Source organism: Glycine max, chromosome 15 (genome assembly GCF_000004515.6).
Source record: "Glycine max cultivar Williams 82 chromosome 15, Glycine_max_v4.0, whole genome shotgun sequence".
NCBI classification, from domain to species: Eukaryota; Viridiplantae; Streptophyta; class Magnoliopsida; order Fabales; family Fabaceae; genus Glycine; species Glycine max.
In genome coordinates this window covers 6,601,519-6,616,643 of record NC_038251.2, presented here as the reverse complement: position 1 = coordinate 6,616,643, position 15,125 = coordinate 6,601,519, and the positions used below count along the sequence as shown (strand labels likewise).

At 33.2% G+C, this 15,125-nt stretch overlaps 2 protein-coding genes across 2 annotated transcripts; both read right to left on the bottom strand.

Moving 5' to 3' along the window:
- Positions 1-602: 602 nt before the first annotated feature.
- LOC102670537 (transcription repressor OFP5) lies at positions 603-8,265 on the bottom strand. The gene is made up of 2 exons (XM_026125757.2): positions 8,167-8,265; positions 603-1,786 (listed from the first exon to the last, which is right to left on the bottom strand). Exons 1-2 carry the CDS (start codon positions 8,263-8,265, stop codon positions 743-745), a joined length of 1,143 nt encoding a protein of 380 aa, XP_025981542.1. The 3' UTR covers positions 603-742.
- A 2,373-nt stretch (positions 8,266-10,638) lies between these two features.
- On the bottom strand, positions 10,639-13,475 carry LOC100783749 (U-box domain-containing protein 17). The gene has a single exon (XM_003545996.5). The coding sequence runs from the start codon at positions 13,012-13,014 to the stop codon at positions 10,864-10,866; it is 2,151 nt and encodes a 716-aa protein (XP_003546044.1). The 5' UTR covers positions 13,015-13,475; the 3' UTR covers positions 10,639-10,863.
- Between the last annotated feature and the right edge of the window lie 1,650 nt (positions 13,476-15,125).

The following is a 15,125-nucleotide window of genomic DNA, read 5'->3' as shown; positions in this document are numbered from 1 at the left end:
CTTTATTTAAGCAGATAAATTTATGCAATGTTGAGATAAAGGGTAGACATAGAAAGGGGAGAGGAAGAAAGCTTCTTCATCTTTTTTTTTCTTCTTCTTATTTTTGGTTGAGACTGGAGAAGTGAAGAAATGGGAGGAATAGTCCACTTGGTAGCCCTGACAGTTCACGTTTTCTTGGCCCCATATGAGGTTAAAAAATTTACTCGTCTAAAAGTTTATATGTAAATTTAGTATTTATACTCTTCGCATTTTTTTCCTTTACTCATTGCTCTTACAAAAACAACAATAAATATCATTTCATTTCATCTCTTTTCCTTGCTTTCCCTTCTTTCTTCCCGAAAAGCCATACATGATGTGCATAGCAGTGTGTGCGTTAACTCTTGTTAGCTAATATTGTCATTTGGGTTCCTAATGTAACACCTACTTCCAAAAACAATGCTACCAAATGCGGATTGAATATAATGCTGAGCCAAACATTTGGCAGATTATTAATCATGATTTGATTGTGATTGTTTGTCAACAATTGCACCATGCTTCCAAATACTAACAAGAGTTCTTTGTGCATGTTATGTACATATCCATGCACATTGCACAATGAAGAAAGAACTCCTATTAATAGTTATTTGGAAGCATGGAGAGAATATTGAGTTCCAAGAAAAACTAAAGCATGGCAAGAACAACATATATATGCTTTTAGAACGAATATACGTTGGGTTCAAGTCTGTCAACTGGACACAGGTTTTTATTCATAGTAACTCCATTGCATGTTTAGTTTAATACCTAAACCACCTTGGCTCATGTCAGACCATACCTGCCGGAACACTTTGATGATGAGATCATGATACTCATCTGCATTCAAAGTCAGATAACATGCCAAAAGATCTTCCATTTCTTCTGGCCTGCTAATCCGATTCTCCGTGATCATCTCAGTCATTGAATCACTGAAATCTTGCTTTGGATCCAATGAAGACTTAATCATAGCAAAGCTTTCTAATCCCGATGTTTCTGTTTCCTCTACAATTTCCTCCCTTTCTTTCTTCATCTTTAGTTTTGCTTTCTTCATGTCTTCTAGAGCCTTTATTTTGCAGATTTCAACCTTGGAAACCATTCTTGGAGAATGTATTTTGACCCTAGAGCTTGGCTTTTGTTTCCTCCTCTTAAGTTCTCTGCTGGGAGGAAGATGATGTGGTTGCTTCTGCCTGTTAGTCTTTACCTTCAACTCCTCAGATTGTTTCAAGTTCTGCCTCTCAGAACTCATTTTCTTGTGAGATGGCCTCTCAGTTTTCTCAATCTCTTCTATAATATTTCCAAGTATAGAATTCTTTGAAACTGCTGAAGAGGAAAAAGCATGTGTACTTGGGGTGCAAATTGTTCTAGGTGATTCAGATTGCAACACATCTTTTTCCACTATTTTACTGGATCCAAACTCAACTTCCTCTACTTCTCTTCCTAATGTCAAGAGTTGCTCTTGAAAAACTTTCTTTGCTTTCCTCTCAAATCTCCTCCTTAAGTTTTCATATTCCTTTTCTCTATTGTACTCATCCTTCTCCTTTGAAACCTTCCCATCATTCAGCAACTTCCTTTCTTCTCCAAGACCAATATTATCCTTCTCCTTTAACTTGAGTGTGCCTTCTCTCTTTCCATGTTTCTTAGCATCCCTTCTAACACCAAGGCAACTTGAGGTTGAGGAGGGAATGACATCATCACCAATATCTTCATTCTTCTTATCCTCATAACTCTCTTCATTAAATGGTTGTCTACAGAAATCACCATACTCACAAGAATACTATGGTGAACCACTCTGCTTGGCCTTGTGCTTCATTTTTCCAGCAGCAGGCTCTGAGTTGATTCTCATGTGTTTCAACTTGGACAACCAAGAGAAAGGAGATGCATGAGAAATGAAAGAAGAGCTAGAAGAAGAAGAAGAAGATGCTGAAGAGTGTTTTCTTCCTACCCACTTCATCATTTGCTTTTTAGGCAAGGTGATTATCCTCCTTTTGATTTGGTTAAGGTTTTTACTATAGTTTGTAGAAGATAGAAATAAAATAGAAAGGAAAAAAACTCAAAGTGGAAGATAATGTTTCGTAGTGGCATAACTCGTGAGGCATAGTAGTGGGACGGTTGGGTTGTTAAACAGGAACGTGGGTTTCCTACTGTTTTCTTCTGCAGTCTTTCAAAAGACACAACAACCCAAAACCTGTGACCATTTACCCACTTTTGGTGCTTTTTAGTTTGTACTTGCAAAAAGTTATGTGCCAATGAGGGGGGGCCTGTTTTAAGGTCAAAGGAGTGAGTAATGGTTACATATTAACAATTTATTGCCATTGATTAAAGAAGAGGTTAGAGGAGAAAGAAATGTTACACTCTTACTTTACACACTTTTAAATATAATGTTTTATTAATTAAAATTTATTAAAAATAATAAAATCGTATATCTCACAAATTTTTATTTTGTGGATTAGTTGAAAAATTCATGTCTCAATCTTTATTTAAAAAAAATAGTTAAAAAAAATAATAACAGTTTTTTTAGAGAAAAAAAATTGTATATCTCACTTCTTATCGTAGTACCCCTTTAATTTTGATGTTATTGGCTGGAATATGAATAGGATTATTGAAATTTTAATTTTATTTATATATTTTGTATTTTTTAAAACATTTTTTTATGAAGTAAAAGCAAAATCATTTAAGCCTACTTTTTCATATATCACATACAATACATAAAAGTATGGTAAAAATAATATAAAATCAAAATTCAAACATTTTTAATTTTATTTACATAAAATAAATATCATATGTAATTGTGATGCCTTAATTTGATTGGAAATTTTATTCTAATATTATCTTTCATCTTTAAATATAAAACTCTTTCCATTAATTCACATCTATTCAGAAATTTAGTTAAATAGAAAATCACTATTATAATACTTCAAGGAAGAAAATAAAATTAAGTCTAACCTCGCCATGAGTTAAGAGTCTTTTAATTAAGGATGAAGGTTAATATTTTATCCATTCCCATACATTTTTGTTTATGAACTTCATTGTATATCACATTTATCGTGAGGATAATGGTTGTGCAGATAAATTGGTCTCTCACGATACTACTTTAGATACTTTTGGTTGGTGGGATTTCATCCCTTCCATCATTACAATTCCTTTTGTACATGATAGACAAACTCTTCCCTATTACAGGTTTAGATATTTCGCTCCTCTCTCCCATGGGTTTGGTTTCATGTCTCCTATGGTTTTTTTGTATGATTTTCTTTATTCCTTAATTAATATATGGATTCATCTGTGCAACTTTTTGCTAATGGTTGATGGGGTGTCAACCTGGTTGGAATGGTAGCAACCATTTAACTAGTTGTGTAGGCTATTTTGCTTGAAAAAGAGAGAGAGAGAGAGAGAAGAAAGGAACAAAATTTCAAATCTTTCTTATTGCTGATTGAATGTCTCAATATTTGCTAAAAAGACTTTTAATTAAGGCCGAAAGTGAATCTTATTTCATTAGCATATATTCTTGTGTAAAATGACGACAAACATGAAGAACGGTGTGGCAGTATGAAGGAGCAAAATTGTAAATATTTATTATTGTTTATTGAATTTCTTGTTGTTAGCTTTTTTTTTTTTGGTGATTTCTTGTTGTTAGCTAAAACATTTAAATTAAGTGAACACTAGGGCTAAAACTTTAATCTAAAATCTTAAAATTTAAATTTATGAGTTTTATTTTTATTTACATAATGTTCAATCTTTTTATTTTTATTTGATGTTATCTCACACTTATTCTCTAACATTAATATATGATTGATGGTTCTAATTTCACACCCCGCTGTTCGGAAGGTCAAAATTATGCTCGTGAAATCACTGTTATTTCAGCTAAGGTTCTTACTACTTGCTCATTAAGTTAACTATTGGCTTCAAATGCATTGAATGGTGTGATAATGGCAATGAGTTGGAATTGCTAAATTTCAACCAATGTTGAAATAGATGGATAATCATCACTTACCACAGTTATGCCTTGCTTTGAAATTTTCTTCCCTTGATCATAAAACTATTTATTAAAAGCAGCTTTTAGCTAGTAAATGCAGAATCCGATCCTTTAAAGAGAAGCACCAAATTAGAGGTTCGTTAGAAGAGCCCTCACAAAGGAACATTCATTTTTAGCTAAATACAAAACATTTAGTATTCATGAGTATATCTAGATCCTGAAAGTGTATTTAGCACTTTAAGAAAAACTAACCGAAGTGTTTGATGTGTGCCAAAAAGTAAGGAAACTGGAGAAGTGGTCAAATTGGAAATATTGTTCTTTCCTTTTTATGCATACTACTTTTTTATGAAACGATATGCATGTAACCACAGGCGGATCCGGAAACTTATTAAAGGTTTAAAAAAATCTTCCTTTGAATTTGTAATTGTTTAAAACTAACATTTATTATTTTTACACATAAAATCGAAATATTTTTTAAAATGATAATAATCTTAACAGTACGTTATCGTAAAAACAACAAATACATAGTTTTACACAACTAATTTTATAATAACTAATCTTAATGATTATTATTATAATAACAATAATTAATTTTATATAATTTTACATTTATTAAATTATATATATATATATATATATATATATATATATATATATATATATATATATATATATATATATATACACACACACATGAGAAGTGTGATGGAAGAGGAACTTGAGGCAGGAATCAGTGCCCTGTCTGCCCTGTCAATATCATCAGAAAAATCCGATTATCTTTCATGCAGCTGCTGATTCTACATGTTTTGCAATAATTGGTCACTGTAATGAAAAACTTTTGGACTCCCAGCCCAACTAAATGAACGAGAAAGAAACGCTCAAATTTTCCACATTTCAAAATTTGTCTATTTTTTCTTCTTGTGATATTATACAGTCATGTTTTAAGGAAAATAAGGATCCATCCGTTGATATGAATTTGACAAAGGTGTTAAAGAGCCCCGTCATATTTGAGAGGAAATTTGCAGCAGCATAAATAAGACGTTACTTTAAAGTAAAACACTTGGAGATCGTAATGCTTACGTCACCTTCATGTTGAGCAACAAAAAGCATTTATAAGAAAGTGCGGGCTCAATTCAACAATACTAGTCATGATTTTTCATAGACTAATAATACATGAACACCCAATGTATTAATTGACACATAAAGAGAAAAATAAAAAGAATGAAAAAATGTTTATTAGGTGTTTAAAAAATATAAATATTTATATATCACCACTCTTTTCATACTCGTTGGCAAATGATTCCTGCCTGAGGGGTCTTCATTTTTTCACTAATGGTAAAACGTAGGAACTTGTTACAAGAGAGAGAGAAATAATTCACTTTTTCTAACATATTCTTTATTATTGACTAAAATTTATTATAAGTCACAAAATTGTGTTTGCCTGACTTTTTATTTAATAAACTTCACTCATTATTTTGTATTTTTGTAATGATTTTAACTAATAGGAGAGTTTGATACATTCTTTAGAGAAAAAAAAGAGTATAATAGAAAGTGTATGTTTAAGAGTGTAGTTTGAAAAAACAAACATTTTTTTAATTTTGCTGCAGCCAAGTATATTCGAGCTGTAGGTGGTCCATGAACAACAAAGCTTGGCCCTAGAGAAATCAAGTAAAGGAATCAGTGCAATAAGTTTCGAGAAGAAAGAAAGCCCAATAAGCAAAGGCTATCAATTACTTTCACATTATGGTGTCTTCGTGGGCCTATGATAAGCTCTTTTCAATATGTACAATGTATATACAGATTAAACTTGTGAACATGACCATTATTGCTTCAAGATGACATCAATTGTACTCAAACGTGACTATGGTCTATAAAGAGACACAGTACAAGCCCATCTCCGCAATGCAAATTGACAATTAATCCTCCTATGTTTAATTTAATATTTCTGGAACAGATTTGTAGGCTTCTGACACTTGTCATTATTTGTTATGCAACAGAAAAACTGCCCTTTACCAATATAGTATGGTTGGCATATATCCATGTGATTAGGAGTTCAACCTTCAGTGTGTATGAAAAAAATCTATTAAGAGAAGTAAGTTCCTAAAATAAATTTTCCTAACTCAACGGATATTTGTCCGTGACTTTCGATCAGGAATATTACCATGGACAACCAAAAAATTTCTCTTTCTTGAATTACCCTCCGTCCACAGAAACAGAATAAAGAAGAAGAAAACAAACTACTAGGTGGTTCGGGAATCTGATGATCATGCTCAAGAGTCAAGACTATGAATATGGACATATTGGTATCCAAGTGACCACAAACTGTGATAGAAGCTTGTCTACCATAAAAAAATGTGATTGAGCCCACGACGCCAAGTCACCAAATTATCTAACTGTGCTTAATAATATAACTCCTTGTAGGAGGCTGACATTCCACCAGATTTAACTGTCGAAATTAAAATATACTATTAAGGAGGTACTATTATAAGCTTAGAAATTTGTATTGACCGCTCCAAATTCCTTAGCTCTCAGTTCATATTTTTTTGGGTTATACAGTTCATCATTTATTTGCTGAAGAATTGCTTCATGGATTGTGTTTTGGGAAACAAATATGGCCTCATATCCCCTCTGATGGTTCCATTTCAGTAAACATATTTTTGTCCGTGTATAGTGGAGTTAATGTTCTTTTAGTCTTTTACATATTGTCCTAGTCATAGATTCTTATTCCATTATTGAAGAACTGATTATTGTTCTTGCTTTTGAAAGCAAAATATAAGCTCTCATTTGCAACTGGGTGATTCCATTCTAGAGTACTTATTTGCCTCATATACTGCACAATCAAATTATACATTTTCTTTTTCTAGATTAATATAAATTAACTGAAGTCCCTAAGTCCTTAATCTCAGATTTGCCCAAACAACAAACTTGACATTTTTTTATATATTAATAATTTTATTCTCAATAAATCCTTTAATTTGTTTGTAACCGTTCATCTGAGTTTAACATTAATTATATTTACCCCATTATTCCTAATTCCTTTTTATTAGGAAGAGTAAGCCTATTTCCTTTCCCTTTACACATGGAACAATAAAATTTTGCAATGGAAACTAGGGATGGAATAGCATTCCTTGCTCATGGCAACAAATTAGTTTAGTGAGAAATGAGGATTTTTTTTTCCTTTTTAACACACATTAATAGCCATTATTTTTAAAAAAATTACACTTACTTCTTCTATTTTTGTATACAGACCACATATCAATACCCTTTAAAACTACAAAGCAAGAGAAATATAAAAGAAGTGTGCTTAATTTTTCAATAAAAAATGTAAATATTACTAATACTAACTTTATGGGAACTTAGTCTTATTATCTTGTTTGTTTTATCTTACTAAAATTTCATAAATTATACGGTGTAATAAATTATGATATAATAAATAAGATATATACAAAGTTGAGAAAAAAGTATTTTGAGAAATTCAAAATTAACTAATTGCCCATGATGACCAAATATAACTAAATGAAAACCACACATAACTCTAGACATCTGATTAAGAACTATACCAAAAAAAAGAGGGGAATACATTATACTATATGTGTCAATGTTATCATGACTATAAATTTTGAAGATTGCGTAATTTGGGAATTTAAAAAAGAAATCCAGAAGAGGAGAGATTTTTATATAAGGCAAGTTATATCATCATAATTCACACATCGTTCTAGTAGTAAATTTTGTATGTCGCCTAAAAAAAAGTAAATTTTGTATGAAGTGATAGTAAATTTACTACCACCTCAAACAGAACCTTAGATAATTATGCTATATGTTTGCATGATGATAATCGCATGAAGTTTTATGTTCAAATTATGGCAATTTGCCTTAAATTCTGATGATACTTTACTACCACTTCATACAAAATTCACGTTAGAATTTATCTCTTCTTGTTTGATATTTATCCCTACCTTTCTTTGATAAACTCTAACAAAACTCGATTTTCATGAGCAAAAGATGACCCATTGTTGGGACATAAGACGCTCCACTCGACCTGCTTCTTGGTCGGACAAAATGATGGAGCAACGAATTAGAACTAATAGCTGAGAATCATTAATAAAGCAATTGGAAATTAATAATACAGTGTTATTGTCACCATTAACAACCCGTCTTTCTCCAACTACAACATATTACTCAACCTTAACCACCACCATGTCTCTCTGATTATAAGTTTCTGGCGGAATCTCCAATTGTTTTTCATTTGTGTCCCCTGTGCCTCCACTTTCTTTGTCTTTCATTTAGTCTTGAATATTAAATACTCGTCTCGTGAAGCCATATCTCACCTTACCTCACCCGTACAATAAAATTTATCTCGTGAATACTACTATGCTCATAATGGAATTATCTAAGCAATTAGATGTGTATGTATGATATTATAGGTTCAAACTTCATTAATGTTATTGTACACAATTTTTTTTTTAAAATGAGATGTATATATGTCTGTTTAATTCATACCCACAAGTTTAAGAGAATTTGTTTTAAAGTTAGATAAAATAATTTTCATAATAGTCATTTTAAACTATTAAAATATATTTAAATTAATTTTTATTATAAATTTTAAATTAAAACGTGTCTACAGATATTTAGATTTTAATAGAATATGTCTGTTCTTAGTCAAGCACTTAGAAAAGCCACAGTCAAGTGTGGCTCCAATTACTTCCCAAAAAAGCGATGGTAGAAGCAAACAAGCTACCCCAGAAAGGATTTATAAGAAATTTTGAATCACAAAATTAAGATTTATCTTGTAAATATTTAAGATAAAACATAAGGCACGTAAAAAGAAGATATAATACAGGGGATTCAGAACAATGGGAACCTAATCATATCAAATAATTAGATATAAGTAATTAATATATTGGAATTAAAGTTAAATTATTTGAATAATATTTGAATTTAATTATTAATAAAAATAATTTTTATTCAAGTTTTACTTATCTCTCACGTATAAATTAAAATTATTACCAATTCATTAGTTGGAAATAAATTAACCTTACAAACAAATCGTTGAACACCATATTCTCCATGCGAAAAATTCAATTCTATTTAACACCTTTTCTTCTTCTTTGGCTAATCAATCTTTTTATTTATTTATTTATTTTGATCGAAAATATAGAGCAGAAACATTAGAATTTGTTTACTTTGAAAAAATATCTTTTATTTTAGTTTCTTTTTTTCTTTTAATTAAAAAATTCCTATCTAAATTTTATTTTATTTTCTGTTCTCCAAAAATTATATAAAATAATACAATTATTATTTCCTATATGAAATTATGAATAAAAAATCGTTTCTTATACAAAAAATTTAAAGAAAATAAAATAAAATAAATTGTCAAATTTTGGTATTGAAAATGAAAAATTATATATATATATATATATATATATATTCACATGTATCCTCAAATTAAACACTAATGGTCTGTTTTGTTGGATGAAAGGAAAATAAGAAGAAAAAAAGTTTAAAATTTGAATTGGGAAAAAATCAAATTAAAATTTTTATTTATAAAAGTCAACTTTTTTTCATCTTTTCTTCAACCAAAACAAAAAAAATAAAATGGTAAGTCATGTTTTATTTTCTCAATTTTGTTTCCTCTCACTTTCTCTCCAACCAAATTCACCATAAGTATATATACTTTCTTAACAGGATTTGAATCTCAATGAGAGACTAATCTCTTGTATTATACCTGTTACTGTTGATAAAATATATTTATTTTTCAAATGAAACATGTGATCAACTTATAAATACAGTGGTGATGTGCACCCACGGAAAAAATCTGATTGGAGGAAACTTGGTTGGGTCATCAGCGTCATGATTATGGGAAGGAAGAATAAGTGATGAGTCTGATGACTATCCTGCACCACTCAAAGGGGCCAATTACTTTAATTTCGAGAATAATATCCCTCTTTGAAATATCTACCTCCTAACCTCTTTTCAGGATCTTCATAAAATTACTCGAAGAATTTTCTCCCTCGTACCTTTCCACGATACAAATGCACACCCCAACTGAATGCTTTCTCATACACACTCGAGGCACGGAGCATCTCATCTGTGTGATCTACCTTCGTTTAACTTTATGCCAATAAAAAGTGTATCAATGCCATCGTGGACAAAAGAATAGAGCATTCAACCATATAGTCTAGTTCAGATTCTTCTAGGAACAGATTTAGTGGACTGTGCTAACTATAGAATTTAAGAATCACGTTTGATTTGAGGCATTCTCACACAATATCCAGCTAGACGCAACTCAATCTGAAAACACCCATTTTGTTGACTGAGGACTGGAGAACAAATTGAATTTATGAAAACACGTTTTATTAAATTATAACATAAAAAAATATTGTAAATGTTCACACTATGGTCCAATTCAATACTCACAAATCACTAGGCTGGTCCAACCACTAGACTTTTGGAGACAAAAAAAAAATGAACACAACTAGTGTATGAAATTCATAGATTGTTTATGAATTTGTGGTATTAAAAAGTGATAATGTGACACACAAACATGTCCCCAATTACATATGATATGATTGCGTATGTGCGTGGTTTATTGTCCCTATGGCCATGATCGATTATGAATAAGTAGAAAAAATGGGAGTGGGGGCACGAAACAAATATGATTCCAGAAATGGTCTCTTTTTCATGAGCAATCTCTATTCTTACATCATTTGACTCATTACATATGTGTTGAGGCTAAATGCTCAACAACACTCGTGGATCTCTTAGAATACATGATGATTTTGCTATAATTTCTTATGGCTTTAAATTTCAATGAAAGAATCTGTAAAGACTTACAAGTTACAACAAAAATTGGGAACTTAGTAAATACTGGAGTATTACCACTATAATACAGAAATGGACATTGGTACTGAAACATCACCGGCAAAGCTGGTATCCCTAGTTGTAGTTGAATTGCCAGCAAACGCATAGCCTATACCTAATCCACCATAATGTACAGATGCATGCTCACATCTCTGAAAAACTCTTGCAAGTGAAGCTGCTTTTCTTCTTGCGCGTTTTGTCCCTGTGAAAAGAAGGGTTTGAAGTAATCCGGCCAAAGCTGGTGCCTTCACAACTCTTTCTGTTGCAGCTGCGCCTCCACTCCGGCACAACTCAAGCAACGCTGCAACCACATTCTCTTTACCTCTCGGTGTTCCACAACGCATCATCCCAATTAGTCCAGCCACTGCTGATTCCTCATTCACCACTGCTTTGGCCCCAATTGGCTGCCGAACGATCAAGGCCAGCGCACCTGCTGCTTCTTCTGCAACTCCTTCATTTCCCAAAGCACCAACAAGAGCTGTAACTGCCCCAGCCTCGATCATTCTAACACAATTCTCTGTGTGTGTGGAAAGATTGAACAAGGCTGTCACGGCATCCTTCTTGCCTCTTGGAGTCCCCTCTTGCAACAGCCCTGCTAGGGCCTCAACCGCTCCTATCTCACCTGCAATTATTTTCTTATAGTCATGGACGGCCGATAGACTGAACAACGTTGCAGCAGCATTTTCCTTTGCCTCTGTGGTGTGTCCAAATCTCAACACGTCAACAATTGATCCAAGACACCCTTCCTCGTCCATAATCCTACTTTTGTTCTTGTCAAAAATGGACAAATTGAGCAGCGCAGTCACAGAATTCTCCTGAGCAACCGCATTGGGTGATGAAAGTAAATTCCGAAGATACGGAATCGCCCCAGCTTCTGCAATGAAGGCACGATTTTCCTTTCCAGTTTTTGCGAGCAACCGAATCTCCCTAGCAGCCACAGTCTTCCCAGCTTGAGACCCACCAGCGAGCTGTTGAATGAGAAGTGTTGCTGTGGCTCTGTTGGCTTCAAGGGCAGCTTTGGAGGGACAGGCCGATGGGAAAGCTTCACCCATCGCATCCGTGACCTCTGGTGGCTCAAGAGGAACTCCATGTGCAGTACACCACTGCACAATCAAATTCCTCAGAGCCCGGTTCAGAACAAGGCGAGTGTGAGCAAGTATTTGACCCGTTTTGGGGCAAGTAGTATGCCCTTCTTCCATCCACCTCGAAATTGAACTCCTATCATAGGTTTGACCAGTGGAAATAATTACAGGGTCTCTCATCAAATCCAACGAAATTGGACAGCAGAAGTCCTTAGGAACAGTCAAAAACGTTTCAGCTATTTCCTGAGTAATCAACCTCCTCTTAGGCTTCTTGTGACTTCCCCTCTCAAAACCAAGCTCATCCTCCTCAAAACCAAAGAGCAAAAACCTGCAATATCTAGTCATAGCCACCAACCCATTAAGCACAGATATAGTAGGCTCAATGTCACCCTCATGATTAACAATCTGCTCCTCCAAGCCCTCAATTTCAGACCTACAGCTAGCCGCATCAACAATCTGCAACTTCTCAACATAGAAAGATCTCAATTCAGCAGAATCAGGAAGCCTTCCATTCTCAAACTCATCAAGAAAGGAGAAAAACCGAACCCTGAGAGCATCATCCTTCATGTCTATAAAAAGCTTAGCCCTTCTAGATTGTTTCTGCAAGAGCTCAACCTGTTCCCTAACATCCTTACTCAACAAAACATCCTTAACAGGAAAAACATCCATAATGGTCGAAATCTCCTGGTTCAAATCATGGAAGTGAGCAGATATGGAATGGTTCTGAAGCAAGAGCCACAACTTACTCGATTGGGCGCAGTAATCGAGGAGAATCTTGGAGCGGTAGAGCAAGAGGTAGAGCTCCTTGAGACAAAGCACCGCCGTGGGTGGAAGACACGAAGAACGCGAATCAGAATCACGCAAATACTCCAAAAGCAACTGAAAAACTTCAACTTTTCGGATCAGAGACCGCGAGTTCTTGCGCTGGAAGAAGAAACAACGCTTCGAAAAACAAGACACAATCTCGTTGGCAACGGAGATGAGGGTCTGAACCAACGCAACGGCGCTTAAGTCAACGGGGGCCAGAAACGCTTCCAACGTCGGCGACCTTCTCCGCCGGAGCGACGAGAAAATTGCCCCTGAAGCCATTCAAGAAATTCTAGGGTTTCCGCGTTGGAACTCCACTTGGGGGATTTAATATGTTGTTATCTTCGATACCCAAATAATAATAATAATAACCCAGAAGTTTTTAAGGGAAAAGATAAGAACTTGCGGAAGTTTTAGATCTGGGGTGGGAGAGAAGAAATTTTCCGAGAAAATGATTCTGGGAAACGCAAGAGAGAAAGAAAGACTATGAAACAGTTGTTGTTGAAGGTGGTGTTGGGTGAGGGGGTTTGAATGTTCAAAGGGTTAAGAAGAAACGATGAGGATGGAGAAATAAAAAATGGGCCGAATCCGCGTACGAGTACAAGAAGGAAAAGAAAGAGGGACTGAATTTCCTACGACTTTGTGTTGTTTTTTTTTTTTTTTTCTAATTTTCAATCCCGTAGGAGGTTCGATGCAGCCTGCGTGACAATGACTTTCCTAGGTTTGACGGATTGATCATGCAGATTCTGGTCCATTCGTTTTATTTATTTGTATTTATTTTGGGGTTAGGTTTGGTTTCCCCTTGCTTTGCTGCGTGCGTGGCAGGGAAAGTGTAAAGCAAAGGGTTAAAGATAGATGGGTTAGGCTTGTCAACCGAAAAAAGAAGGGTTCAGCTTTTGTGGGAAATTACAATTTTGGTGTTCTTGGAATGGCTTGAGGGAGATGTTATTAGTTGTTACATTTTTTCAGATGAGGCTTAAATGGTAATAGATGGGGAAGTTGGGACTCTTTGCTGGCTCTGTCTTGTGTGTTGTTTTGGTTTTGACTTTGTGAGTGAAATAGTGTTTGAGGTACACCTTTCTTTGACGCCCTTCGTTCGTTCGTTCTTGCTTTCTTCGGTTATGATTTCAGACTTGCTTAAAGTCCACACTGTTTTGCAGTTCCTTGACATGCGTGCATCATGTTTTGTTTCTTTTCCCCCACAAGATAAGAAAATAGGATGGATGCATTTGGCATTTGCTACCACCGTTTTGAGGTTTTTTTGTCACTTTTTTTCCTTTAATTCAAAACATGGGTAGATGATTGTATAATTTTGAATGTCGTATTTATTTTTTCATACATCGATCTCCTAAATCGGTAATTATCCCTTGATAAAGATCTTTGTCATAAGGAGATAGTCTTGATGGACAGACAGAGATGTAATTTTTTATCATTAATTTATTCTAATTAATTCTTTTTTACTAATAATTTATTGGTATCTTAAATTTGATTCTTCAAGAAAGAAAGAAAATATTGTTCTTAATAATTTCATTATATTTGAGCACAATTTTCTCTCATAAAATAAAATAAAAGTATGCATAATAACCTGATTAATATAGGTGATATTTGTTTGTGTTTTTTAATTAAATGATTCAAAATTTAAATCTTGATTTTAGATATAGAATAAATTATTGAAAGACTAGTGACTGTTTATTGTATAATCCATACCAATATTATGATTAAAAAAAATTCATAACTTAGAGACAAAAATGTTATTTTGTTCTGTTGCATGTTTTATTATACAAATTTCTTATATTATTTTAACAACTATTTAGTTTGAACTAGATTTTCTTTTGTGGAAAATAATTATTGTTTTTACTATAAAAAATAATGAGAGAGATGATACAATTTTTTAAATAAATAAATAATTTACACTTAGTTATTTCAATCATAAATCCCCTTTGAATTTAATGGAGTTAAAATAATAGCTAATATTTTAACAACGTAAAGAAATTTAATTTGTAAGAAAAAAAATACTATGCAGTTATCATAAGGAAGAGTCAGACCAAGTATTTTAATGCGATGAATTATAAAAAAAAATGCATAAAATATACGAACTTTTTAATTTAAATTAGTATTAGTGTATATTTTTAATTGATATATTTTGCTTTAAGTATATATCATAATAATTTTATCAAAAAGTATTAACAGAATTAAACATGAATATATTTTTTTTAATAAAAAGTATGGAGTGAAGAAGAGAGAAGAGGAAGAAGGAGGGTTAACTTGAGAAAAGTGATGTGGCCAGGGCACGCGATTATGATTTATGAGAGGGGATTAAAATGCGGGGTTTTGTTCTTTTGACTAAACTAAAGAACTAGGCACCACTCCAAACGGCAACTTGACCGCTGAGA

Excerpts from the sequence above, each read along its gene's own strand:
- LOC102670537 (XM_026125757.2), bottom strand. The coding sequence starts at position 8,265 with ATGAAAGACAAAGAAAGTGGAGGCACAGGGGACACAAATGAAAAACAA. Across the intron at positions 1,787-8,166 it reads GAGACATGGTGGTGGTTAAG|TATTCTTGTGAGTATGGTGA; the intron begins GTTGAGTAATAT and ends GGTTCACCATAG.
- LOC100783749 (XM_003545996.5), bottom strand. The coding sequence starts at position 13,014 with ATGGCTTCAGGGGCAATTTTCTCGTCGCTCCGGCGGAGAAGGTCGCCG.